This window comes from Podarcis erhardii (assembly GCF_964252035.2).
Source record: "Podarcis erhardii genome assembly, chromosome: 12".
In the NCBI taxonomy this organism is placed as follows: Eukaryota; Metazoa; Chordata; class Lepidosauria; order Squamata; family Lacertidae; genus Podarcis; species Podarcis erhardii.
In genome coordinates this window covers 21312578-21339028 of record NC_138513.1, presented here as the reverse complement: position 1 = coordinate 21339028, position 26451 = coordinate 21312578, and the positions used below count along the sequence as shown (strand labels likewise).

The following is a 26451-nucleotide window of genomic DNA, read 5'->3' as shown; positions in this document are numbered from 1 at the left end:
TATTGGCTGTGCATGTCTAGTTATAGGCCACATTTGAGTGAACTGCATAGAAAAAGGGATTGCATATGTGTAGTGGAAACATTATTCTGCATTTCCAAAAAAAGCAGCACTCTCTACTGCATCCAGAGTTGCAATGGAAGCTCCTCTCCAGGGGGTGGGGGGAATAGCCCCTCTGCATAGGTGAATCTGCTCCTTCATGACTTTTGTTTTGCTTGAAACACGCTATTTGACAATGGGGAAAATCTCCAATGCTTTGCGTTCAATTGATGTATACCAAGTGTACTCTCCATCAAATCAATTTTGAAATCAGTAGATGGAAGTCAGATGTATTTTTCATCAAAGCAGAAACATTCAGTTCATAAATGCTTACATTAAAACGAAATAAAAATTACTGCATCAACTCACAAACAATCATTAGGATAATTTAATCAGAATCGGCTAATCTAGTGAAAAGTACTCTTATTTTGAGAGAAGAGTATGTGCTGTTGGATACATATTTTGCTATATATAAATAGCATGGTGGAGCATCATGAATCTGAATGCCAGAGAGGGAGAAGAGAATGGAATAATGACATAATTCCAAAGTTCCTTTTGGAGAATAGATCTACCTTTTTAATATCTGATTTACAAACATTTAAAAAATAAGACTGCATTATGAAATAAGGGAATGATATTTTGGAAACTTGAACATACTTTCAAATTGAAGTTGAGCTTTCATGGTTTCTGTTAATGGGCTTGTGCTGTTATTTCTTTTTATAAGCAAAATATTAAAATAAGTTCATTTAAGCGAGCTCCATGTTTGCAGCATGTTGATCCTAAAACCATAATATCCAGAGTTAACTACAACTGGGTTTTGGTGGAAATTACTTTCATGTAAATGCATTTAGGAGTGAATACAACAAGCAATTAGGAAAGCATTTCAAAGGTGGACTTGAGCAGTCCAATTTAGAGTTCCCCCTATAATTTCTGCTTTCAATTGTTTAGTGGGTTTTAAAAAAAAACTGTCAGAAGCATTAATTGTGTCAAATGGTTTTTCATGGAAATACAACTGAAAAGTCTCTTGAACCTCTTGACATAACAAAAATAGGTTTAAAATAAACATGGTTTTTTTGTTTCACATTTGAGAACATCTCCTTTTGCATAATTTATTACCTTTTAATAATATACATATATTAAAAAATCCTATTATTTATTCTGCAATCTGGCACTCTGAAGGCCTTTGTATTGGACTAATGGTAAGAAGTAGCCCATCCTTTTAGTTTGGCACTCTTACAGTGCAATCCTGCATGCCTACTCAGAAGCAAGTCCCATGCAGTAGTATCTTGGGTAGGTAGACATAAGGGTTGCATCTTAATATATCCTCATTACTCCCTTTGTAATCATTACAGTGATGCTTTGTCATACTGTATATAAAATCTTAAAACATTTATGTCAAAAGAAATAGAAACTAGAAGTTTTCATCCAATATTGTTTGTTTCTTGAACACACATTTCAGTCGGACTTTAAATAGTCCATTAAGAACAGCTGTCTTAAAATTGTCTATATACTAACAGGTGCAGGAGAGAGCAAGTGTCACTGGTAAAAAGGGTGTAATGAGTTGAATTGGCTCCTTTACTACATGTGTTTAGGAAGGCAAATCAGTTTAATCAGGCTGCTGCTTTCTATGTTTTATGTTTTATAGTGATTTACCACACATCATTGATCTTCTTGAGGGGAAAATGATATATAAATAATGATAAATACTGTTGCTTTAACACTAGCGGACCTGTATATTCCAACACTTAGCTATGGGTTCTGTTGGTGGCTTTTGGCATATCATATACTCCACCTTCTAATTCCATAGCTATTAATTTATAGGCTTGTTACAGAAATAAGATGACTGAAAGGCATTCTGCCCATGAAAAACACCATCCTAAATGTAATTGATGGTCTATCGAACTGTAGGACTTTTCTGATGCTGCAGTGGAACAGTTTATTTGCATAAACCATCCTAAGCACATGCTGGGACAGCTTGCTCTACAACTAGGGTGTAAAAATAGTTTACTCATCTGATAAATAGCCAGGCACCAACAATCCTCTCTCTCACATTCTAACATGATGAAGGCTGCAATCCCATGCATGCATACTTGAGCTTATTTCTGAGATGACATGCATAAAAGATTATGCTCAAGGCCCCGTTTCCGTATATGTACACATACACATGTACCTGCACGAAATGTTTAACTTTATGTGTGCAAATATACCAAACCCTACAGACAGGACTGCATTGGATCAGGGTGTGACTGGCACCCTGCTGCCTGTGTGAGAAGCTATATAAACAGTTGTATCTGTTTGTATTTACCTTACATGCTGCGTGTGTTAGCACCATAAAGGAGACACTCCCATCCAGCAGTAGCTAAGCGTGGATGGAGCCCAAGAAATTAAACACAAGGTGAAAATTATGTAGGTAGGATCAGGCTCAAGCGTTATCAAGTTGTGAAGGGCAAAGCAAATGGTCTGCATTTGGCAACATGTTGGGACAACACTTGCTCCCCCAGCATCGAGTATCCACTTTTACGGTTTTTCCTTATAGGCCAATGGTTATTCGTGCCTGTGAAAAAAATGTTGCACCTGGAGACACTGCTGATAGTGGGCATATGACACTGGAAATAGGGTATGGTCTCCCCAAAAAGATGACCCACATGGTGGGAAGAAATCTTTGTAACACTTGACTAGGTTTTTAAAGCAAAGGTAAAACACCAGATCATATACCTAATGGAAACTGCAATATATTGTCTTGACAGAACTGGACTCTTCTATGGTTTTCTCTCTTTTGCACATTGATTCAGAGCACTGCAAGTGCTTCCATGTGCATGTGGCCCCTTTGCTTGTGCAGAGACTGCCCATTCACTTCAGTGGAGGCAGCAGAATTATTTGCATAAAGGAGTTTATACACAGATTTGCTCCCTCTCTTGAGATGAATGGGTCAACCCTTGTGGGTGATGCAACTCCTTCTGCATATGCTGGAGCTACAAAATGTGTGCAAGAAATCAACGGACTGGAGCAACAGAGAAAAATGGAAAACGAGACACAACTGTGCTACAATCATTTTCAACCCCTGACTTGCACCTATATACAGTTAAATTAGAGCTAAGGCTTGAAGCAGGTTAATTTTCTATTTCTAGGTAGTTAAGGGCATGTAAGGACAAGGCAAATAATTCCTTCGGAGGGAATAAGCAAAAATTCAATTACATCTTCTTTTTATTGTAAAATCATTCCTCACCACATACTATGAGTTGGATCCACACGCATCATAGTTAGCAGGTAAGTCACAAGTACCAAAGCTGATGGATGGATAAAAGCAGCAAGATCATAGCACACCAAAAGTATCATATATGCCGAAGAAATAATTCAGTGCTTTAAAGATTTTTTTTTCCTCTATAAAAGTTGTGATCTATATAGGACTTCATTCACATGGACACTAACAACAAGTAGTATTTTGCTTTGGCGATAGTGGATCACACATCTGTTTAACTTGCTCTATATTTTTTTAAAACACGCTCTCTGGGTTGTACAGATGTGAGTCAGGTAGCATTTTGCCCCACATTAATGAGGTGTCCCTCGGCCAGTATCCTCTGGGATTCTTGATTCGTCGATTTTGTGTTTTTTGCCACGTGAATCCATCACTTAGAAGAATGTGATTTTGTGTTTCACTTAATTATCAGTCAGCATAAATTATAAATCCAGAAAATGTGCTGTATTTGTTGTTGTTTCCTCCATGTGCTTTCCCTCCATCTAATTTTATGTAGACTTCATCTCCTGGCTCCAAATGTAGAACGACGCTGTTACTGGCATAGTCGTAGTTTTGGTCTGCATCCTGAGCAATTGCACTAGCTCGCACCTAAATAAAACAAAACACAATGAGAATATGTGGTTTGCAATTATAATACTCGTCAGCTCTGTGGAACAGAAGTGCACGGGTGGCTTGCTCCAATGCTCTTCTTGGTAGCAAAAGGTTCTGCCTTTACCACTGTGGCTACTGACATATCAGAGACTAGCAGAAGAGTCAGCCATAGCAAATTATTTTAACTTACGCCACCCAACATCAGCTTGTTTGACTGAATAATACACGACTACCGTCTATCAACATACGCCTGTAACCTTTGGCAAAATCACTTCTAATAACTAGAAACACTATTTTATGTATTTGTTTCCCATATGCATAGCCAGGGCTGGATTTATGTTTGATGAGACCCTAAGCTACTGAAGGTAATGGGGCCCTTTGTATGTCCAGCTCTCCTTTGTCAACAGCTAATTGTCACTGTTTTTTGTGTTGAATATATGCTATATGGTAATTTATGGACCTAATAGGTATCTAAAGCCATTTGGACATAACAAAAGGCTAGCAGGCGGGGCCCATTATTTTGATCATAGGAGCCTACACAATACAAAACACTGTTGCTGTATGTAGGTTTTATTTTATTTGCTTTTTATCTTATATTTTGGAAATGTACATCCAGGGTTTTTTCCTTACATTTTTTGGAGGGCCCCCAAGGGAGTGGGGTCCTAAGCTATAGCTTGTTTAGTTTATACGTAAATCCAGCACTGTGCATAGCCCGTGCTCTTGAGAGCTCAGGGTAGTGTAGGTGAGGATTATTCTTCTTATGTTAGGATGAGAAACAGACAGTACCAAGGTCAGCCCAAGAATTGTAATGATAAGAGGTGTTCAGAACCAGTACACTAGTCACTTCACCAGATCAGTGCTCTAGACTTAAGCCAAAATATACAGAATTGTGAAACAAGCAGCGATAGTTCAGTTGGTTAGAGCATGATGCTGAGTTCTGTGAGCCTGGTGTTTTGCTGGTGTGCTTTGCACCTTATTTTCCTTGAATTGTGCCTCCCACTATGCATGACAAATTGCTTCTGACGCGAAGGGGAATTTTTCAAAGCAGCTTGTGAACATATGAAATGAAAAAGGAATAAGCTAGCATTCCACTGGGCCAGCACAATCCCACCTAATGAGCCCAAGCAGAGGGAGGGGGTTGGGGGAGGCAGGAGAAGCCAGCCACAGTCTCGATCTCATGTCAGATTCAACAGGTATGCATCCGTCTAACATTGCACTTGACTCCTGTTGGCTTGGCTCGTGATCAGAATCAGGCCCATTGTAGGAGAAAAGGATATGAGATTATCATAGAGATGTCAAGAAGGGTAAGTATATAATAAAACCACCCCTTGATGCCTTTGAATCAATGAAATTTACATCATGTTGAAGGCAGAGTTTAAACTGATGTAGGAAGAAGATGCAACACAGGAGCAGGAGAAAGCTACAAAATCAACTACCTCCACATTCATTGAATATATGCAGTTTGAAAGCCATTCAGCAAATTAAACTAATGCAGGGAACATGTACATCACACCAGCTTTTCTAATTTGAGATTATATTTTAAAATCCTGAATTCTTAATTATGCATGTCTACAAGCTTAGAGTTGTGTCTTAGAGTTTTAAAGAATGCCATATTTAATTTTATATAATTGACAAACCTGGCCACAATTCTAAGCCCACTGAAGTAGAACTGCACATGGACCAGTTTAACAGAATCGTTCAGAAAACTTAAAGAGTTTGGTTTCAGTAGCAAAATATTTAACTATTTATTTGTATGCAATTTATGTTAGTATAACATATCATCTGCCTTTTTGCCTGTTCTTATTCCACCACAGATATACATGACTGCTGGTGATTTAGTGCTTTTTCAAACCTAAACTAAATAATGCATAACTTGGCATGCAATCTCCTGGATATATTTTTTTAAAATCTTTTTGGAATTGAAAAATGTACAGTAAGTAAAAAAATAATAAATACACAGGTGCCTTTCAAAAGTATAAATGACAGGTTTTCAAATTAAATTTTCATGTGATATGATCCCACATTAATTCAGAAATGTTAACAATGGATAAGACTTTTCACCATGCTAGATCTCATAAGGTATTAGGAAGCTTAGAAATCACAGAAGCAGGAAAAACCTCCTCTTGTGCATCATATAGCAAGGCTTAAAAGATTTGTAATTGCTTAACAAATGTTCTAATTTAAGCTGATATACTGTATAATATCCTAGGCAATTCTACTTTGGATTCGTACCTTCAGAAATATGACACATATTGAAGTGATCTGCCTTGGCTACTCATAAAGCAAAAACTATCAAATTGTGTATTTCCTAAGGGTTAACGGGTGCTTGGGAGGAGCAGGTGACTTCAGACCATTAATCCCAGAAATATTCATCCCTAGGAATTACCCTGTTTTGAGATCATTACTGATATTACAAATAGTAAAGAGGAAGAATGGATGATTGGTTTTATTTGAATTATTATCACAGTGTTTTAAGTTCAACCAATGTCTGCATTTTATTCAATCGGACTGCTTAAATTATCGTGCAAATTCCATTCATGCACTATTTAAATGCTGCACGTTGAATTTATGTAGCATTTTATGTTACAGTCTGATGAATCCTCCCCACTCCCCCACAAAAAAGCACGAGGTCTATTTTGCTATTGGCTCTAGCATTAAATGTGCTTCATATATCACTATGAACACTATGTAAAGGCAGTGGGCACTCTCCACAGCAATGGACATTGTCTGCACTAAAAGAATTGAAAGATTTATTGATTGAACTCCTAAAAATACTTTGCAGATTGCAGTCATTTTGTGTGTAGCTACAATGCCTTGTGACTTAACCTTGATCCCATACAATGTGTGTGCTACCTTTGCAAGACTCTGCCTCTTTTGTTGTTGTTTGGCAACCAATGTAATTTCTTTTTAAAGCCTATAAGGACCATCTTAGAAAAAACCCTATGTGTATTGCAGCACACGTTAAAGGTGCCTCAAAATTAAAAACAATTAATGTGTGTGTTACATAAGTTTCACAATGGCTCGCCTCACTGAGTTATACAAGTATACAGGGACATTAAAACTGCAAACAAACCAATTATGTTATAGCTTCAGCACTTCTATATTTAAGCTAACTGTTAAGGAAGGCAATGTGTTACATGGGAGTCCTTGAGATATTCAATAAATGTTGCTCTTGAATGATTCCACCCCCAACCCTGCAAGTCATATTCACTCTCGGTACTCATGCTTTCCTACATTACCATGCTGAATCTATTAACACCCTGCTCTCTTTTTGGCCAGTCCCACCAATATTTTTTATTGAAAGCTCTATTGTCCAAGTTCATTAGCTGCCAGCTTCATCAGATCAAACAGTCCCCCAAACTAAAGCTACTCACTAATTTGAAAAAAATGTCTTAAGAATTTCTTATGGCTGAATAAATATAAACTGAGTTCAGAGCTGCATGATCAATATTTGTCTATTCTGTTTGTATAGTGACTAAATTAAGCAATTTATAAATGTCTGGAATTATGTACTTAGTCTATCTTCAGGCTTATTTTAATATTTATGATCATAAAAATATGCCATGCACTCTACTGTGTTCTGTTTTTATTTCTATCATGTGTTAATAATGCTTTTTAATAACCAAAATTAAAAAGTTTTTTTCTCTGAACCAGATGGTTGTACGTGTGAGACATGGCAATTTGCTGTGCTGTATTTAATGTTTAACAATGTGGTCTCATCTCTAAAAGCAATATTTATGGCAGGTGTTTGCTAATTTGATTAATTTCTACTGATGTCCCCATAATTTTATTTTTACAGTGCTTTTGAGAAACCATAAACAAAAGGTTAAGTGGCGTATCAGATTAATATACCAGCCTTTGATGCTTCCATCTGTGATCTGCCGTTTAACACAAAGCTGAAGTGACTGAAAGAGCTCTCATCTGGTTACAGTACACTGGTATTCCCCAGTACCAGTGTTCAGCAATTTCAGCTTCATTATTCTGCCTTTCAGGGAAAAAAATCTCTTCAGTCTCAGGCACTTTCTACAAACACGCAGTATCATATTTCAGCTTTTTTGGAACCTTGGTTAGAATACTGTGAAATCATGTTCACTGTGCTACCTACAATTAAGGCTATATAAAGTAATGAATGAAAATAAAATATTAAAAGTGAACCCCTTATAGTCTGGTGAGTCGCTGTAAATATGAAAACAATGACCAGCAAGCCCTTTGGGGAGAAACGGTGTAATCTATGCTTACTGAACAGCATTTAGCACCCTACTGATATAAAATAACTATTTAGAAGTAAATGTAAAATTCATACTTTCTGATAAAGGTTTGAAAAGCTACCTTATTTCTAAACTTACAACATGTGGTAGTTTGATCAAACTCCTTTTTTGGTTTTCCCTTTTTTAGGATTAAATGTTTATATTTGATTGTGCATACATCTGTAATGTTTATTATACTTTATTTTCACCCATAAACAATCTGTTGGACTTCTGCATCAACAAAGCCCTTCTAGGCTCATGTTCTGACTCATTTTATCTTACCCTGTGCCATTATCAATCTTGCTTACAAAGACAATAACTAATGCACTAATGCGTGTTTGTGTGTGGTATGTATGTCAGATCTCTGGGGGCCACTTTAAAGCCAAACGCAGCAGGCAGTTGTGCCACCATTTTGACTACTTAAAATGGATTATATATGCCTTTCACTTTATAGAAATGTGTGATCCTTTAATGTTTGGCCTAGTGAAGCCTTGAAGTGTGGCTGGGAAGGGGTGCCAAATTTGGAAGCAAAGATGATGTTGTTTTTAAAGCTTCACCGACCTCTTCACAGACCTTCCTCTTAACAGAGGTTGGAAAGTTCCTTCCCCTATGCGACCCTGTGCATGTGTAAGCCACTCTGAGCACCGTAGGACTTGTTGCTGAGTAAATAAAAACATGTATTGATAGGGTTGTAATGCCGGGAGTTATGTTTAGTGCAGTGCCAGCGGCGCCATGAATCTTGAACTTATGCTTGTCATTCTAGCATTTACCCTCCCCGTCTCTCAACCTGTGAATGTTGAGTTTGTATATATAAAAAAAGTTTTAAAACAACCACCACCCTGGCCAGGTTATTATCCCTAAAGCAACGAATCTGGGGCGGAAAGTTCCCATTCCCTTGAGCCCAGTCCCTTCCCAGCGCCGGCCATTTTCTTCCTTTCTGGAGGAGGCGTGGGTGGGTCCCCCAGAGAGATCCTTTCCAACCTGCTCCGTCGTCGGAGCAGACGGAGAGCCTCCCCTGTCTGGAAACGGCTCCTTCCTCCACTGCTCAGGAGCTTCTCCTCACCCCCGGGAAGCCGCCCCGCCACAATCCCCACCCTCTCCCCGCCTTTCTCCCTCCGGCGCCACGAGGAAGGCGCGCAGCAAAAGGCCCGCGCTTTTCCCTCGCCCTCCGGCGACGCGCGAAAGGAAGGAAAGAAGGGCGAGGGCGAGAGGGGAAGCATTTCTCGACGGGACTGCTTTTCATACCAGTTTTTTTTCTTTTAATTTCCATTTAAAGCACACACACGCAAAAAACCCACAAACGCAAACAACTACGCCTGCGCGCCGCGCGCTCTTTACTTTCTTTCTCCTCGCTTTTTGCAACCTGGCCAAGAAAATCCCTGAGGTGAGTTGTTCTGCCCTTAATGACGGAGCGCGGCTGGATTCGCGCCGCGTCCCCTGGGTCCTTGTAAACCCATTTTGTTGTTGCGGCCTCGCTCATTTGTGACTCCGAGGAGGCGGCTGGGGGGGGGCGGGAGGGAGAGAGGAGGAGCCTTTATTAAGAGACCCAATTAAAGGAGGAGGGGGGGAGGGGGGTCTCTCTCTTGCCTCAGAAACGACCACCATGGGAGGTGGGACGGCACACAAGCGGGCTGGGTTTCCACTAGACGCCGCCTTCACACCTCGGGAAGGGAGAGGAGGCGGGTGCCCCAGTGGGGACGCGCCCGCCCCAGATTCCTATTCCCGGATCCCTCCCCCCCCCCCCGCCCCAGGAAGGTCGGGGCTCCTCTTTCGCACGACTCCGTTTCCCTCTCTCTCTCTCTCAGGACTCCTTTTCCCCTCCCCGGCATGAATTGATTGACCCGGCGCCCGCCTGCTTTTTGCGACTCACGGGCCACTGAGCCCCATCAATGAGGCACTTTCACTCTCTGTACTTAATGGGGGGCGGGGCGGAGGGCAAGGCGCGCTCTTGCTGCGAAAGGCGGCCAGCCCGCCCTTCTTCCGCGGGGGTCCCTCGGGCTCATTCGGCCAACATTTCTGCCCCCGAGGCACCGGCGACTGACTGGACCGCCCCTTCCAACGCGCCCACTTAGGCTCGGGTGCCAGACTGCAGCTCCCATCATCCCTGGCCATTGGCCCTGCCAGCTGAGGCTGATGGGAGTTGGAGTTTCACGTCGATGGGGGTCGCAAGCCCCCTATCCTGGGGTTGCCACCAGCCGCAGCTCTTGCTTAGGGACGTCCCGTGGAGCCTCCGCTGTTTTCCCTGGCGGAGGAGGGGAGCAAGGAAAGGCGTCCACGGGGATTAGTCTTAGGGATGGGTACAGGCTCGTGGTGCACCGCTTCCTCCCGAATTTAGCCTTTCCTCATAAGGGGAGGGAAAAGCCCTTCCTTGCCATTTATCCAGCTGGGAGAAGGGAGCAGCTTAAGTCGCCTCGGGAAGCAGCGACGCTTACTCAGTACTTTGCACATAGGACGCTGCAGCCGATCCCTGTGGCTTTTCCTTGCCCTTTCCAGCCTTTGCTGCCTCCGGGGAGCCTCCCGCAGCTCCTCCTTCCTCTGAGCGGGCAGGCTGAGCCCCGGGACCTCTTTAACGATCCCGGGGTTGTCTGTCCGTCGCCCCCCGCCCCCTCTTGCTCACCACTTTCAGGTTCAGCCGTTCAGCACGTGAACAAGGAAGAGTGTCTTAAAGGATATATAATAAACGCAGAGTCCCATCTCTTCACCACTCACAGCTCCTAAAAGTCTCCAAGCTAGTTTGACAAAAGAGATCTCTTAACATTAGGAATTAAGCGCTGGGCACCTTCCCAAATCTCCCCATCTCCCCGGCTTTGAGGCGGCCTCTCTTCTACTCACTACCACTTCCAGGCGGCGCTCCTCTGAATTCCTTCGGGTTTGGGGCTGGCAAACTCCCCCCGGCAGGAATTCAACAGGTGCAGCTTTGGCACAAACGCGCTCTTCTCGCCTTTGCCTCACCTGTTGAATTTCCACCTGGCTGGCCAACCAGGAGAATCGTGCCAGGCAATACCAACGCGGGCAAACAAAAACAGATGGCAAGCCTGACCTCTTTGGCCTCGATCCGAGCTGCTGCTGCTGCTGCCCCCCTAAAGCGGTCTCCCCTCCCCGCGGCTTCCTCCGTCCCTCCCTCTCTTTCTCCCCGCCAGGCCCCACCTGGTTGTTCTTGCACAGATCGGCCCACATGCTGGTGCCGTCGCCGCCGCGCATGAGCACGTGGTAGGTGAAGAAGTAGATGCCGGGGATGGAGCAGGTGAACTTGCCCGTGGTGGGGTCGTAGTGGTTGCCCAGGTTGGTGACGACGTCGTCGAACTTGAGCACCTCGTAGCCCTCGTGCTGCCGCTTGAGGCCCGCGTAGAAGGCGATCTTGGGCACGGTGCTGTAGGTGGCGGCGCTGATGGCCCCGGCCGCGTTCAGGCCCGGCGCGCCCGGCGGGCCCGGCAGGCCCTGGCGCCCGGGCTCGCCCTTTTCGCCCGGCGGGCCCACGGGCCCCGGCGGGCCGGGTTCCCCCGGCGGCCCCCTGGGCCCGGCCTTGCCCGGCCGGCCGGCCTCTCCCTTGGGGCCCTGGATGAAGGGGGGCAGCGACTGCATGAGGCCTCGGTCCGGGGGGGCGGCCGTGCTGGGCGCCTTGGTGCCGCCGTAGGGGTCGCACACCATGCGGCAGGTGCCCAGCATCTCGTAGTGCGCCGACGTGCCCGCCGAGCTGACCAGCACCGGGATGAGGATGACCAGCAGCAGCACCATGACCACCCCCAGCGCTCCGGCCGCGATCAGCCGCCGCCTGCTGCCCACCAGGCGGCTCAGCGCAGGGCGATCCTCTTGCCTGCTTTTGGACAAAATCTTGATGGCGGGACGGGAACCTCCTCGAGCCGAAATCCTCGCGGGGCCCCTTCCCCGCGTCCCAGGGGCTGCTCGCCCTCGTGCTCCTCCTCGCGGCCGGGAGGAGCGCGCTGGATGGAAGGGCTCCTTCGCCCGATCCCCAAGGCCGAGTCCCGAGAGCCTCGCTCCCCGTCGGGGCCACCTGTGGCTGCCGCCGCCGCCGCCGCCGCTGCTCCCCTCGAGAGGAGCCGCGCACACTTTTATGCTGCTGCTGGCGATCGACTTTTCCCCCCCGCCTGTGCCAGCTCGAATCAAGTTCCCTTCTTCTGCTCCTCCCGATCGCCTCTCTCGCTGCCTTCCCGCGGGGGGTTTTTTTTTTTTTCTTCACCTCTCCCCCTCTCCTTTTTCCAACCCCTTCTTTCCGTCACTCATTCATTCTGTCTCTTCAGCAGTCAGCTACACCAGCTCGGCAAGGGGAGCGGGATCGGAGATTCCTGGGGAAATCCTGCTCGCGCCACAGCCGGATGGAGGAGAGAGGGGCGCTCCCCGTCCGTCGTCCGCCTTGGCCGCCTTCCTGGCTGAAGCTGCCGGGGTCCGCGAGCCGCTCGGTGCCGCTGCCGGGAGCTGCCCACAGGCTCGTCGGAGCGCGCGCAGCCACGACGAGAGGAGGCTGGCAGAGGCGCCGCCGGGGTAATTTATAAGCGCCCGAAAGCGCAGGGGAAAGGGGAGCTGCCTTGGCATCTCATCCCAGCATCTGCTCGGCTCATCCCACTCGCCCAGAGTTTGGCATCTCTCTGACAAGTGTGGGGAAATGTTTTCCTCCCCTCTCTCCCTCCACAACCCCCCTCCCCGTCTTACTTTTTTTTTTTTTTTAATTCTCGCTGAGCGGAGAAATTGTGAGCATTTCCCTTGCTGAGCCCTGAGTGATGACAGTTCCCCCACCCCGTTTTCTTTCTTTCTTTCTTTCTTTTTTTGCTGGAGCAGATCAAGGAGGGGGAGAGAGAGAGATCTACTTAGCACCTTTTGGATAACCTTCAGATCACTGATCCAGAATGTAAAGGTCACCCACACTTCTTGTTGGATAGTTCCCCCAGCGGTCTCTGTCTGTCATGTGAAATATCACTTTTAATACAAGGGCAGTGTATTACAGTTCACCCAGCAAAAAGCCATTTGGAAACAACATCCGCTCCAACCACTGTCATGCACAGAGTTGGACGTGTTTCCTGGTTTAAATCTGCATCTATCTAAAACACATGGAAAAAATACCCTCTGTCTGTTTCTCAGGAAATTAAATGCGGAACTATGGTAGTATGTAGGATACAAAGGACTTTCCGCTGCTCTTTGGCCAGACACTGCATTATTATTATTATTATTATTATTATTATTATTTATTATTATTAGTCGTCTGTTAACAATATTTCCTTAGGCAACACTGTAAATATCTTTATAATAGTGCTTCTTTAAATATATCAGGCTATGAGACCCTCCAGCAAAGGCGATATACATCAAAGACAAGGAAGAAGTTTCTGTGCCAGCTCTGAGCACGTTTTCCCAAAGAGAGGTAGTGTTTGCTCAACTGACTTCTCCTTTCTTTTACTGCCTTCCATCCCTCCTTCCTGTCTTCCCCACTGGAGATGGGGTGAATGTCATTCTCCGGCAAGGTGACTAAGCCACCAGCTTTCCATAATTTGAACTGGTAGTTCTCTGCAACAGATATCAAGCTAGTACCATTTCCCTTCCAAGCACGAGGCAGAACAGGGCTGCCTTAAACAAATAGGCCAAATTGATTCCTAAATCATACTTCTGCATTCAGGAGCAATTGGACGTCAATCAAATGCAGGTGACATTTGCCTGTCAATACAGGGATGATGGCTGAACGAGTGTGACTTATTACGGCGGGGCAAGAATCTGAAATGAGCAAAAGCAGCAAATAACACCGTCCCTGGTGAGTGTTGATCAGAAAGCTGTGATCTTGTCTGGGGCTTGCGTAGCACGAATCTCTTCTTTATAATACCGCCCCCCGCCCCCCCCCCCCGTGGACTCCCGTTCTTTTTCTTCTGTTCCATAACACAATAAGGTCAAAGAAGCAGCAAGTGGGGATACAAAGATCCATCGATTCTTCCTTTTAAGTAGAAATGCCAGCGGCTCCTTGCACTCTTCCCTAAGAGAATCAAAAAGCAAAGAGTGTGTGGCCACACCATGCCACAGATGGACCAGCCCAGCTCCTTATCTCCACAGCGTGCTGCTGATAAAAGCCTCAGCTTTTGGCATTTGTAAATATTCCCAACGCCGCCCCTTTTTCTGATTTTTGTCAGAGCTCAACCTTTAATAAAGTTGTTATCTCGCAAAGACACAATCCAGTTGCCAGATCCCTTTGCTTCAAGCTCCCAGGCCATCCTGTGAAAGGCTTTCTTCTTCTTTTTAACGGGCGTCTGTCTTGTTTATGCTACATCAACTTCTCCCCAAAGGAAGGTTTTCTTTGTAAAGAGAGAGAAAGATGGAAAAGTCAGAAGTGCAACCAGTTTTTTGTATTCCTTGCATCAACATTAAGTTTTCAGAGCATCATATTTAGCTATAAAAAGTATGCACAATCTATCATTAAATATTATTATTGCAGTCATATCCTACCTTTCCTTCAAGGAGCTCAAGGGGGTGAACATGCCCCCCCCACTACAGCTTATCCTCACAACAACCCTGCGTAGGTAGGGCTGAGAAGCAGTGGCTGAATGGGGATTGCACTAGTCCAGCACTCTGACCGCTATGCCACACTGCTACTGACAAAATCATTCCTCATATGTGGATCATTATGTAGCCAAAACATAAGGGGGAAGTGTCAGCAGGCTGAGAGAACCTCCAAGTTGCAGAAGTACCAAAAAAGAAAAGGGGGGGGGGAAGAATAGGGAATAAAATCTGAGGGGCAAGTTGGGGGGGAAACAGCATGTTCAATGATGATTGGATATTTCCTGATTTAGATTCCACCTAAACATTAGGAAGAACTTCCTGACAGTAAGAGCTGTTCGACAGTGGAATTTGCTGCCAAGGCGTGTGGTGGAGTCTCCTTCTTTGGAGGTCTTTAAGCAGAGGCTTGACAACCATATGTCAGGAGTGCTCTGATGGTGTTTCCCGCTTGGCAGGGGGTTGGACCCGATGGCCCTTGTGGTCTCTTCCAACTCTATGATTCTATGATAAAGATGAAAAAAAATGCAGAAGAGAAAGGCAAATAAGGTGTGGCTTCCTGACTGGTGGAACATCAGAGAGCACTCTGCACTGCAATGTTTTGTTGGATGGCTGGGTACCCCAAATGGGGCTATTTTGAGAAACAGGAATGATTATTAGAATATAGCTCAGTTGGTAGAACATGAGACTCATCATCTCAGGGTCATGGGTTCAAGCCCCACGTTGGACAAAAGATTCCAGTATTGCAGGGAGTTCTAGATTCTATGATTCTATGCTATTTGTACGGTGTGATTAGAATATCCACATGCTGGGTGAATCCCAAGGTTTGCAGAAGTAGAAACTTTTTTTTTTAAGGGCATCCCCCACCCCCTATCAAAATGTGGACTAAGCATGATCAGTAGATACATGAGATGCCAGGGGAGGAGAAAAGGCAAATGATGGGGGAGGGAAATGGAATGGAGTATTCCAGGAAAGGGCGCAATTGACTAGCTGTATTTTCGAATAGGAGCACTAGTCTGCACTGAAACTTTTCATTGTAAATCTCATTTGCCTTTTTTTAGTTTCAAGATCTGTGTTTACGTTGAAATGGCTCCGAATATATGTCCACGTTATTCGTGCCAGGGTCAGGGATGACTCTACAATTAGACAGAGTCAGGCAACAGATGTTGTGAAGTCAGGAGCAGCAGCTCTTTGCCGGGAGATAGAGCTGTATGTTCCACAGCAGGCACCCCCAAACTCGGCCCTCCAGATGTTTTAGGACTATAGCTCCCATCATCCCTAGCTAACAGGTCAGGGATGATGGGAATTGTAGTCCCAAAACATCTGGAGGGCCGAGTTTGGGGGTGCCTGTTGCACAAGAACTGCCTCAGCTAGCCTGGTGCAGAGGAAGGTGCTGTCCCACTGCCAGTGCTGAACTAAAATCCAGCAGTCAGCCCAGTTGGTTTTTATTTGTGGGGTGGAGAGAATCTTGTCCACTTCAGGAAACAAAGTCTCTTTGGCCATCTCTGCTCAAGGAACCTGAGCAGCTCAAGGTGCGCAGACATGCACACACACACACACACACACACACTCTGATCCATTGCACTAATCTAAGTTCAGAGTGCAGCAGCTCTAGGCAAACAAGCCATCCCACTGTGCTACCCTCAAGTTAATCCTGTTTTATGTATTTAGTTGATTAAGACATATGGAAAAATTCTAGGCTCTAATTCAACATGCTTGTAAAGAATGTGGCCCTCAAGGATAGGGAAATGTTTCTGATACTTCCATTGCTAAGATATACAGTGGTACCTCGGGTTAAGTACCGGTACTTAATTCATTCCCGAGGTCTGTTCTTAACCTGAAACTGTTCTTAACCTGAAGCACCACTTTACCTAATGGGGCCTCCTGCTGCTGCCGTGCTGCCGGAGCACAATTTGTGTTCTCATCCTGAAGCAAAGTTCTTAACCCGAGGTACTATTTCTGGGTTAGCAGAGTCTGTAACCTGAAGCGTATGTAACCTGAGGTACCACTGTACAATGTTAGAGAAGTGTGGTTGCAGGATGTATTGGACTATGCCTGAGTATCTAAGAGCAGCTTTTTCTCCTGCAAGTGAGCGCAGCCTCTTCCCACTTTCAAGGGGTTTTCGATGGACAGGCAGATATTTCACCATTTCAAATGCTGATTCTGCAGTTCTCAGTCCGTCCTCTCCTCCATGTCTTCACACACACACTTCAGATATTATGCTCACTTCAGATAGTGCTGCTCATACCTTTGTGCAACCAAATATTCATTTGGTGTCATGAAAAAAAGCACAATTTATTGTTGAAAGGTTGCAGGAACAGCCTCTAAACCACCAACAGGAAGCAAGTTGACCTGAAGAAACAAGTACTCACCTTTGGAAGATTTAGCATAGGATATACAATTTGGGGTTTACTGGGCTTAATAAAAATGTTTGGGAGCCACTTTTCACACAATAAACCACTCAGCACATGAAGATGAATCAGTCATGTGCAAAGCTAGTATTCTTCTCTTACTGCAGCTAGTATTCTCTTACTGCTTCATTCAAAATAATAATATCTGAATAGGTGTTGCAAAAAATGGATGCCATCAGAACAACAAACTTGGTGTCATTGCTTTGCCATGGAGTACGGTATATTTGATGGCTACAGGCATTCATAAAATTGTACTGCAACAGGTACTAAATACACACTTCCATTCTAAATTCAGAGTCCTCTTTGAAGTGCACATGTGGCACTCTTTGCAACTCCCTCTTGCTTTTTCCTCTGATTTCATCTCTACAGTCACCTTTGATATCCATAATCTTTGATAAAAGGCTTCATTTATTAAGAAGTATTTGACACAGTGGGGGGTTTTTTTTGCATCCTTTTCAAAGGCCTTTTGCCTTTTTAACTTTGGATATGCTAAAAGAGCTCAGCATGTGTAATCCAAGTTTCTTTGCAGAGCTTGCTATAAAATGGTTGGGTGGAAATGATCACAAACCATTGTTTTAGGAATACTTTTGCTCTTATAAATAGCATTATTTCCCTCCTCTGTCTTCCCCTTACACTACTGTCCTCTTGACTCCATTCTCTCTCTCTCTCTCCACTGTCACATTGATCTTCCAACCAGTTGTACATATTTACAATTCTAGTCTTTTTTCAGTTCTTTCCCTTTAAAGTTTGCCCTTGTTACAACTATCACTAAAATAAAAATAATGTATGATCCCTGTGCTTATCCGACCAGCTCTCTCTTTTTTGGCCAAAGGTTGTTTGTTTGTTTGTTTGTTTGTTTGTTTGTTTGTTTTAAGAATGCATCTCCCATTTATTCAGAGTGAGGACAGTTTCACATTTGTACTTTTGAGACCCTTGTGTGATTTGTATCCAGTTTTAAATGTTGTTAATATAGAGTAGATAGAGAGAGGGATTCAAATGTATTTTTAATCTTTTGTTGGAAACCGCCCAGAGTGGCTGGGGAGACCCAGCCAGATGGGTGGGTAGAAATTAATCATCATCATCATCATCATCATCAAACACAATATATATTCTAGCTGATGGGTTATATCTCTGCAGTCTTCTTCTCATGGTGTTGCCTCCCTCCAAGGGAAAAAAGCCCACTGGACACAACTCAGTGGATTGGATCCAGAATTGGCCATACTTTGAATAGACCCAATGGGGCTTGTGATGTTCCATATTGCATCCACAGGGGGGGTGTATAGGAAAGCAACAGACATGCACAATCCTATGCATGATTTTTGAGGTATTTCCCATTGAGCTGAATGGGTCTTACTCCCAAATAAGCGGCCATAGGATTACCACCCATTTAAATGCCACCCATTTTAAAAAAAGTTTAATTACTAAACACGAGTACCATAGAAACATTTATACTTGGGACCTGCACATATTGCTACACACATACAAAACTAGGCTTAAGCAGTCAGGAGGTAAAGAGCACATACTTAATGAGCCAAGTTAAGGGAATGGAAAATTATTCTATAAACAAGAAATAAATAATCTAGATAGCCTACAAAGAGATTAGAACAATGTGGGGTACTACAGCATGTTAAATAACTGCAGAAAGCCTACCCTTTACAGAATCAAAAAATTACAATAATAAATCCAAGATAAATGTGATAATAACAAAGAATAAAAAATACAGCAAAATAAAAGACGAATAGAGAGCCAACACAAATAATAGGGTGTGCCATAAATTATTTTTTGTTTCATTTGTTTTCATTATTAAAACATTGTTAGTTTCATTATTCATTTGTTTACATTACTTTTGCTTCAACCGGTGGTGGCTAACCCTGTTCAGCCTCTGAGGGTCCCATTGAGGGTTGGCCCTGGTCCCAAGGGTCACAGGCTAACCTACGAGCATCTCACATATGCACAACACATTCATGCACTTGGCTCGGGAGGACAGGACAGGAGGCTGAACACATACACATATGCCACAGACAGACAAGCACTCACTCACTCATCATTTGTGCTCCCCATGGCACGACTGGTGTTGCAGGGTCTCCTCATGCCCCACTTTGCCCGGAGGAGCAAAAGCACAGCACCTAAGCTTTCACTTGAATTTGCCTTCATCATTCATTTTTTCATCATTGCCTGTTTCTTTTGCAAATTTTTGTGCCTTCACCTATGGGAGCTATAGCAGCAGAGCTGCTTTCAGCAGTCAGCACCTGGCGGCTGCCATTTTGTTTTCCTAGAATGTCTTGGCTATTGCATTGTTCTGAGGAATTCTGGGGTGGTGGTGGGGAAATGGCAGTCACAGTCCCTTCTCTTAGAAAGCCATGGAATAGGGTGGGGAAATTTTATACCCCCAATGACCACATTCTCTCCTGTGCAAATGTCCAAGGGCACATACCATTGGTGGGCAGATGCAAGGGCAAAATTGGGTGGAGCAATGCATATCAATGTTGTCTTCGTACAGCAGTTTTGTTTCGACATGGACATTCTCTTCTCTGTCCTTCATTAAGGGAAGCAAAAGACGTTATCTGAGTTTAAGGACACGTTCCAGACTGGCAAAAACACTTGAAGAGGGTGTGAGGCCAAGGGAGTGAGCGGTGTTGCTGATGGGAAGGTGTGGCCTGTGGAGAATCCTGAGGATCAGATAGACCCTAGATGTGGCCCCCAGGCCTGAATTTGTCCTGCACGGCCCTGGAAGGGCACAGCATCTAGAGCATTCTGGGAAAGTAAAATGGCAACTGCAAAGGGATAGCTGCTGAAATTGACAGCTGTTTCCAAAAAGGAAAAAAGAGAGAAGAAAAAGTCCCCTCCCCAATATACAATATTCTAAACAGGATAATGGAAAAACACGAATTAATACACATTTGTTACTCATGACATTCATTTTCTGTCAAATCCACACCCATAATAAATAAGAAGCACAGCCAGTGAAGCAACAAGAGACTGGGACAATAAAATAGTCAAACAGCTGCAGTCTTCATTATTGTTCTCCCCAACACTCTAAATATGTATATCCCACAATGCTGTTCTTTATAAGTGACCTCTTCTGAAAAACATCACACACATTTAAAAATATTTTAAATTTCTCTTTCAATTTACCGCAATCAAAAACTGCAGGTGTAATTTTTCAAATTGTTTTTGTTTGTTGTAAAGATAGATAGATTTTTTAAAAAAGAAATAACTTTCCCTAACCTCCAAGCCTACATTCAATCATCTTTCTTTGGACTGGGATTGATCTTGTTTGGATTCTTCACTGTTTGGAGCAACACAATAGGACAGATACGTTCTTTACCTGAGGCCTAAGGATGTTAACCTGACGAATGGGAACATATTGCTTGCTTACTGTCAGGGAACTGCCATCGGAGAGACAGGTGGTGGACAGGCTCCAGGAGAATAGGAGAGAATCTGCAGCAGAAGAGGGAACCAGCAGGGGGAGTGCAGGAGTCACAGCGGAGGGGAGGCTCTGGGATGCTTCCAGTGAGAGTAGTGGAGAGGTAACGGGACCCCCGTTGGGAACGCCCACCCTTCGCCGGAAACTGTCACGCAGAGAGTCTCGAAAGCGCATGTCTGTCAAAGAGCTTTTATGTTGGCGTAAATTCCGTAGACGCCCACTGTCAGATTCTACCAGCGACTGACGGAGTCATGCTTTGGGGGCTCCGTTAGTGCATCGGTTTGGATGACCAGCCAAACCCCAGAGGGATCAAGCTTTTACGCACAAGCAGCTCACTATCCCATCACAGCAATCTGACAGTCTTTGAAAGCAGCTTGTGCAAGCAGAAGGCATCATGAGCGAACCATCCGGAACCGGAGGAGCAGGAGCGGGAGCTGGCGCAGATCCAAGCCTGGAACAAAGGTACAGGGCGTTGGAGGTCCAGCTGGCACTGCAAACGGCGAGGCTCGAGGAGAGGAGGGCTCAAGATGCAGATAAGGGGAAGACCACCCCACTTGCCAGACGGGTGCCTGGACTGGTGCAGAAATTTGGGGGGGATCCCCGGAACTATCAAGCCTTTAGGACAGAGATGCAATATGCTCTCAATCTACTGTTTGATGACTTCCCCGACGAGAACTCTAGAGTGGCGTACGTGATTGGCCATCTAGAGGGAGGGGCGAGGGACTGGGTTCGGCCCCTGATGGCAGCCAATAATGAAATCTTAAAGGACACAATGAAGTTTTTCCGCGCCATGGACTTGATGTTTTCCAGCGAGATCGAGCAGGGAGTGGTGCGCAGGCAGTTAATGGCGTGTAAACAGGGGAGCCGATCTGTACGTGAGTACTGGACTGAGTTCACCATGCTGATTCATAGACTTGGGTGGGACCTTGCTAGTGAACCTATTCAAATGCTGTTTGAAGAAGGTCTCTCTCCGGCAGTGAAAGATGAACTTTCCCGGGCGCCTAGGGCGGAGTCTATGGATCAGCTGACTAAATCAGCGCTGTCCATTGGGGCACGCCAGGAAGCTAGAGCTATGGAAAAGCAGGAAGGAAAGGGGGAACGTTGGAAGGACTTCCGCATTCCAGAGATTCCGGAGCAGCCTTTCCCGCCAGCAGAGCCGATGGAACTTGGAACAGCGCGCGCGCGCGCAGTTTCAAACACCAGTGAAGGGCGGAAGAAGGAGGGAAAGAGCGGCAAGAGATGCTATCTCTGCCAACAGCCAGGTCACTTTGCCAGAGTCTGTCCGCAAAGGAAGGAATGGCAAGGGATGGCGGGAACTGTTGGGGGGAAGGAGGAAGAAGAAATCACGGAGCCAGTAAAAGCCAACGCCTGGTTGCCAACATCAGGGCACAGCAGCCAGGCCAGGGAGTAATGAATGTGCCCACGCCGGAACCTCCAAGACCAGCGCTTGTGATAGAGGTGTTGCTGGAACTGGCAAACGGACACCCACTGAAGATAAAGGCGCTATTGGATTCAGGTAGCTCATGTAATTTCATGAGCAAAGAGTTTGCAGCTGCACACCAAATACAGACTATCCCATTGAGTAAGCCTTTGCAGGTTACCACGATTGATGGGAGGGAGCTGTTGGGAGGAGAAGTGAGCCAACAGACTGTACCAATGATAATGAGGGTGGCACGACACACCGAACTGATAGCGTTTAACGTAGCCACCTTGGGAGGAGCTCCTATTATCTTGGGTATGAGCTGGCTGGCGCTACACGATCCGCTAGTAGGCTGGCATCAGAGAGTGGTTTCCTTTGGATCAGCACATTGCCTAGAACACTGCAAGGAGGGAGAGGCTCAGGCAGGCGCCAGGGGCACTCTAGCAGGGATGGAAGTGATGGACAAAGGGAGGGTGCCACCACAATACGCTGACTTGCTTGACGTATTCAGCGAAAAAGAAGCAGATAAACTGCCCCCGCACAGACCCTTTGATTGTCAAATTACCTTACTCCCAGGAGCACAATTGCCAGTGGGCAAGCTGTATGCAATGTCAGACAGTGAGATGCAGGAGTTAAGGGAGTTCATTGACAAGAATCTCAAGCGAGGTTTCATCAGAGAGTCACGAGCGGTGGGGGGCAGCCCAGTGTTCTTTGTGGACAAAAAAAACACGGGCAAGCCCAGGCTTGTATGTGATTTCAGGGCCCTAAATGCAGTGTCAGAACCAGTGACTTTCCCTATGCCCAGAATTGATGACATTCTAACACGGGTGAGAAAAGGGAAAATTTTTACCAAGCTGGACCTTAGGGGGGCATATAACTTGATACGTGTGAGAAAGGGGGATGAGTGGAAGACCACTATGTTCACCCCCTTGGGGGCCTTTGAGTACACCGTTATGCCTTTCGGATTACAAGGGGGCTCCGCCTGTTTTCAGTCATTCATGAATCACGTCCTGGGGCCACTGCTCTACAAGAACTGCGTAGCGTTCTTAGATGACGTTCTGGTGTACTCAGACAATGAGGAGCAGCATGTGCGAGATGTAAGAGAGGTACTGAGCAAGCTGCGAGAAAACCGGCTGTGGGTGAAACTGGAGAAGTGTCAGTTTCATACCAAGGAGGTGGAATTCCTGGGGTACCGGTTGTCTGACAAGGGATTGGCCATGGATCCCAGCAAGGTTCAAGCGGTACTGGAATGGAAAACACCAAAGACCAAGAAGGACGTGCAAAGGTTCCTGGGCTTCGGAAACTTCTATAGGAAGTTCATCAAAAACTTTGCCCATTTAACAGCGCCCATCACGGATTGTCTTAGTAGCAAAAAGAAATTTGTTTGGACGGGAGAAGCGCAACAAGCGTTCGAACGCTTAAAGCAGGCGTTTGCGTCGGAAGAGCAACTCTTGCACGTGGATCTACAACAACCAATGAGAGTGGAGACTGACGCGTCAGACCGAGCGGTGGGGGCCGTTCTTCTCCAGCCGGGAAAAGATACGTCTGAATGGAGACCGTGTGCATTCTTCTCGCGGAAGTTGAACAAATCAGAGAGGAACTACACAGTGTATGACCGAGAACTGCTCGCCATTCATGAAGCATTCCGGAAATGGCGGCACTTGCTGATTGGGGCGCAGCACAAGGTTCAAGTCCGAACTGACCACAAAAATCTGGAATACTGGAGAACAGCCTGAGTGCTGAACCAGAGACAAGTGAGATGGGCCCAGGAGTTCTCCAAATTCCACTTTGAGATTCGTTACGTGCCCGGCTCTGAGAACGTGAGGGCGGACGCTCTTTCCAGGAAACCTGAGTACTTAGAGGGGGAGGGAGCGCCTGAGGCAAGGCATGTAATCCCTGAAGACCGCTGGGTGTGTGGGGCGGCATTGGTGGGGCAGAGGGAACTGATAGAGGGTACGGAGAACGATGAATACGCCCAAGAGAAACTCAGAGAGCTCCGGAGGACAGAGGAGAACACAGGGGGGTTCGAAGAAAAGAACGGGGCGTTGTATTACAAAGGGGCACTGTACATACCCGACGGGGAACTGAGGGGCAGAGTACTCAAGCAGTTGCATGACAGCCCCACAGCGGGACATTTTGGACAGCACAAAACCATGTGGTTGGTTACCAGGGAGTTTTGGTGGCCCAAGGTGAGGGAGGACGTACGGGAATATGTCAGGGGTTGCGACAGGTGCCAGCGAGCGAAAGGAGAGAGGGTGGCGCCAGCGGGGCTATTACAACCCTTACCCACGCCCGAAAGGCCATGGGAGGCAGTATCCATAGATTTTATGACGGACCTGCCAAAATCCAAAGGCAAAACAGCTGTCATGGTGGTGGTAGATCAATTAACCAAGATGTGTCATTTTATAGCTTGTTCACATGCAGTCACAGCGGAGGAAACCGCCAAGTTGTTTGTAGAACATATTTTCAAGTTGCATGGCGCCCCCTTGAGGGTGGTCAGCGACAGAGGGAAACAATTTACTTCCAGGTTCTGGAGGAAACTTATGAGCTTACTGCACGTAGAACTCAATTTCTCAACTGCCCGGCACCCAGAAACCAATGGGCAAGCGGAAAGGGCAAATGGGGTTTTACAACAATACCTGAGGTGTTATGTAAAAGACAGAGAAAATGATTGGGTGGATAAGTTACCTCTAGCAGAATTTGCCTACAACAACGCGGAGAACGTGTCCACAGGGATGAGTCCCTTCCTGGCAAATTATGGGTGTCACCCCCGGGCATTCCCAGGAGAGGGAGGGGAGAGGTGGAGCGTGCCGGCGGCGGAATATTTTTTTGAAGAGATGGAGGCGATCCACCGTCAGCTTCAACTTAACTTAGAGAAAGCCAAGGAAGAATATAAGAAGCAAGCAGACAGAAATAGGAGGGAAGGTGAAACTATAAGGGTGGGGGACCGGGTGTGGTTGTCCACCCAAGGGCTACCGTTCAAGGGCGGGAGTAAGAAATTGAGGCCCAAAAGATTGGGACCCTTTGAGGTCATACAGCAGGTCAACCCAGTGGCATTCAAACTCAGGCTGCCCAGTCACATGAAATTACACCCAGTATTTCACAGGTCATTACTGTCGCCGTACCGAGAGGGACGCGAGTGGGGGGAGCGTGAGAGAGAGGCCACCCAAACGCCCGTGATAGAAGAGAGAGAGCGCGACATGAACGTGGCAGGAATCATTGATTCCAGGTGGAAGGGGAATCAGGTGGAATATCTGGTAGAATGGGAGGGGGAAGCAGAGTCGGAAAACACTTGGGTACCAGCAGAGGTAGTCAATGACGAGGTTTTAATAGAAACATTTCATCAGCGTTTCCCAAGAAAACCGCAACCCGTGGCTCGATTTAGAAGGGAACACTTTGGGACCACCGATGAGGAAGGAGAGTTTGAAGGGTTCCCAGAGTCAGGGGTGGGTGAAGAAGCCGACTCCGACGAAGAAGAGGAAGACGGGGAGAGAGACGGTACGCCGTGGCTGGAAGTGTTAGAATCCTCGGACGACGAGGAGAGTTCCTTCAGGGGCTTTCCGCCCTCACCGCCAGTGGGAGAGGAGGCGGGAGGGGGTGAAGGGGGCCCTGGGGGGGAGGTGGATGTCAGGGAACTGCCATCGGAGAGACAGGTGGTGGACAGGCTCCAGGAGAATAGGAGAGAATCTGCAGCAGAAGAGGGAACCAGCAGGGGGAGTGCAGGAGTCACAGCGGAGGGGAGGCTCTGGGATGCTTCCAGTGAGAGTAGTGGAGAGGTAACGGGACCCCCGTTGGGAACGCCCACCCTTCGCCGGAAACTGTCACGCAGAGAGTCTCGAAAGCGCATGTCTGTCAAAGAGCTTTTATGTTGGCGTAAATTCCGTAGACGCCCACTGTCAGATTCTACCAGCGACTGACGGAGTCATGCTTTGGGGGCTCCGTTAGTGCATCGGTTTGGATGACCAGCCAAACCCCAGAGGGATCAAGCTTTTACGCACAAGCAGCTCACTATCCCATCACACTTACCTTTCCTTTTCCTTTCTCCCTTAGGAGGTAAACAGTAAATATTAAGGGGGCTGAAGACAAATGCTTCTTACGAGGTACTGAAATTAAACAGAACCCCTAAAATCTATGAATAAACTGTGGCATAAATCACACGGGCCTTTTATTAAAAGCTATGGCACTTTAACAAGTGAGTCCTGGGGAGCGGTTGGCCATGAAGTAAGAATGTGGGGGCCTTTGAAATGGAGATTTGGATACTGGTGCCTTTAAGCAGAGATGATGGGGACTCAGAAGTAGCAGGAGGGACAAGCCCCTCTATTGTGTCATCTGCAGTTCTAGACTCCCACGCTATTGCTCCTCCCTACCTGCAACCTTACACATGAAATATGGTGATCCTTTATATTCATCAGGAATTTGATGGATGTGCAATAAGAATGGATAGCTGGGAGTGGAGAACTCAGAATTAAAATCCTAAGAGTGGTGAATTGCCAGGAGATTTATTGTTATTTTTCCCCTTGTCAGCCTCTCAATATATTATTCTCTTTGTTCCCTGCTTATTAATTCCTGAGTTGCTA

The 26451-nt window shown here is 45.9% G+C and overlaps 1 protein-coding gene and 1 long non-coding RNA gene across 2 annotated transcripts; both read right to left on the bottom strand.

The window, feature by feature from the left end:
* Nucleotides 1–1906: 1906 nt before the first annotated feature.
* On the bottom strand, nucleotides 1907–12320 carry C1QL3 (complement C1q like 3). The gene is made up of 2 exons (XM_081833944.1): nucleotides 11278–12320; nucleotides 1907–3880 (listed from the first exon to the last, which is right to left on the bottom strand). Exons 1-2 carry the CDS (start codon nucleotides 11863–11865, stop codon nucleotides 3701–3703), a joined length of 768 nt encoding a protein of 255 aa, XP_081690070.1. The 5' UTR covers nucleotides 11866–12320; the 3' UTR covers nucleotides 1907–3700.
* Nucleotides 12321–14236: 1916 nt separating this feature from the next.
* Nucleotides 14237–26141, bottom strand: LOC309325789. Its single transcript, XR_014150007.1, has 2 exons — nucleotides 25901–26141; nucleotides 14237–14417 (listed from the first exon to the last, which is right to left on the bottom strand). It is a non-coding gene; the product is annotated as an uncharacterized lncRNA (long non-coding RNA).
* Between the last annotated feature and the right edge of the window lie 310 nt (nucleotides 26142–26451).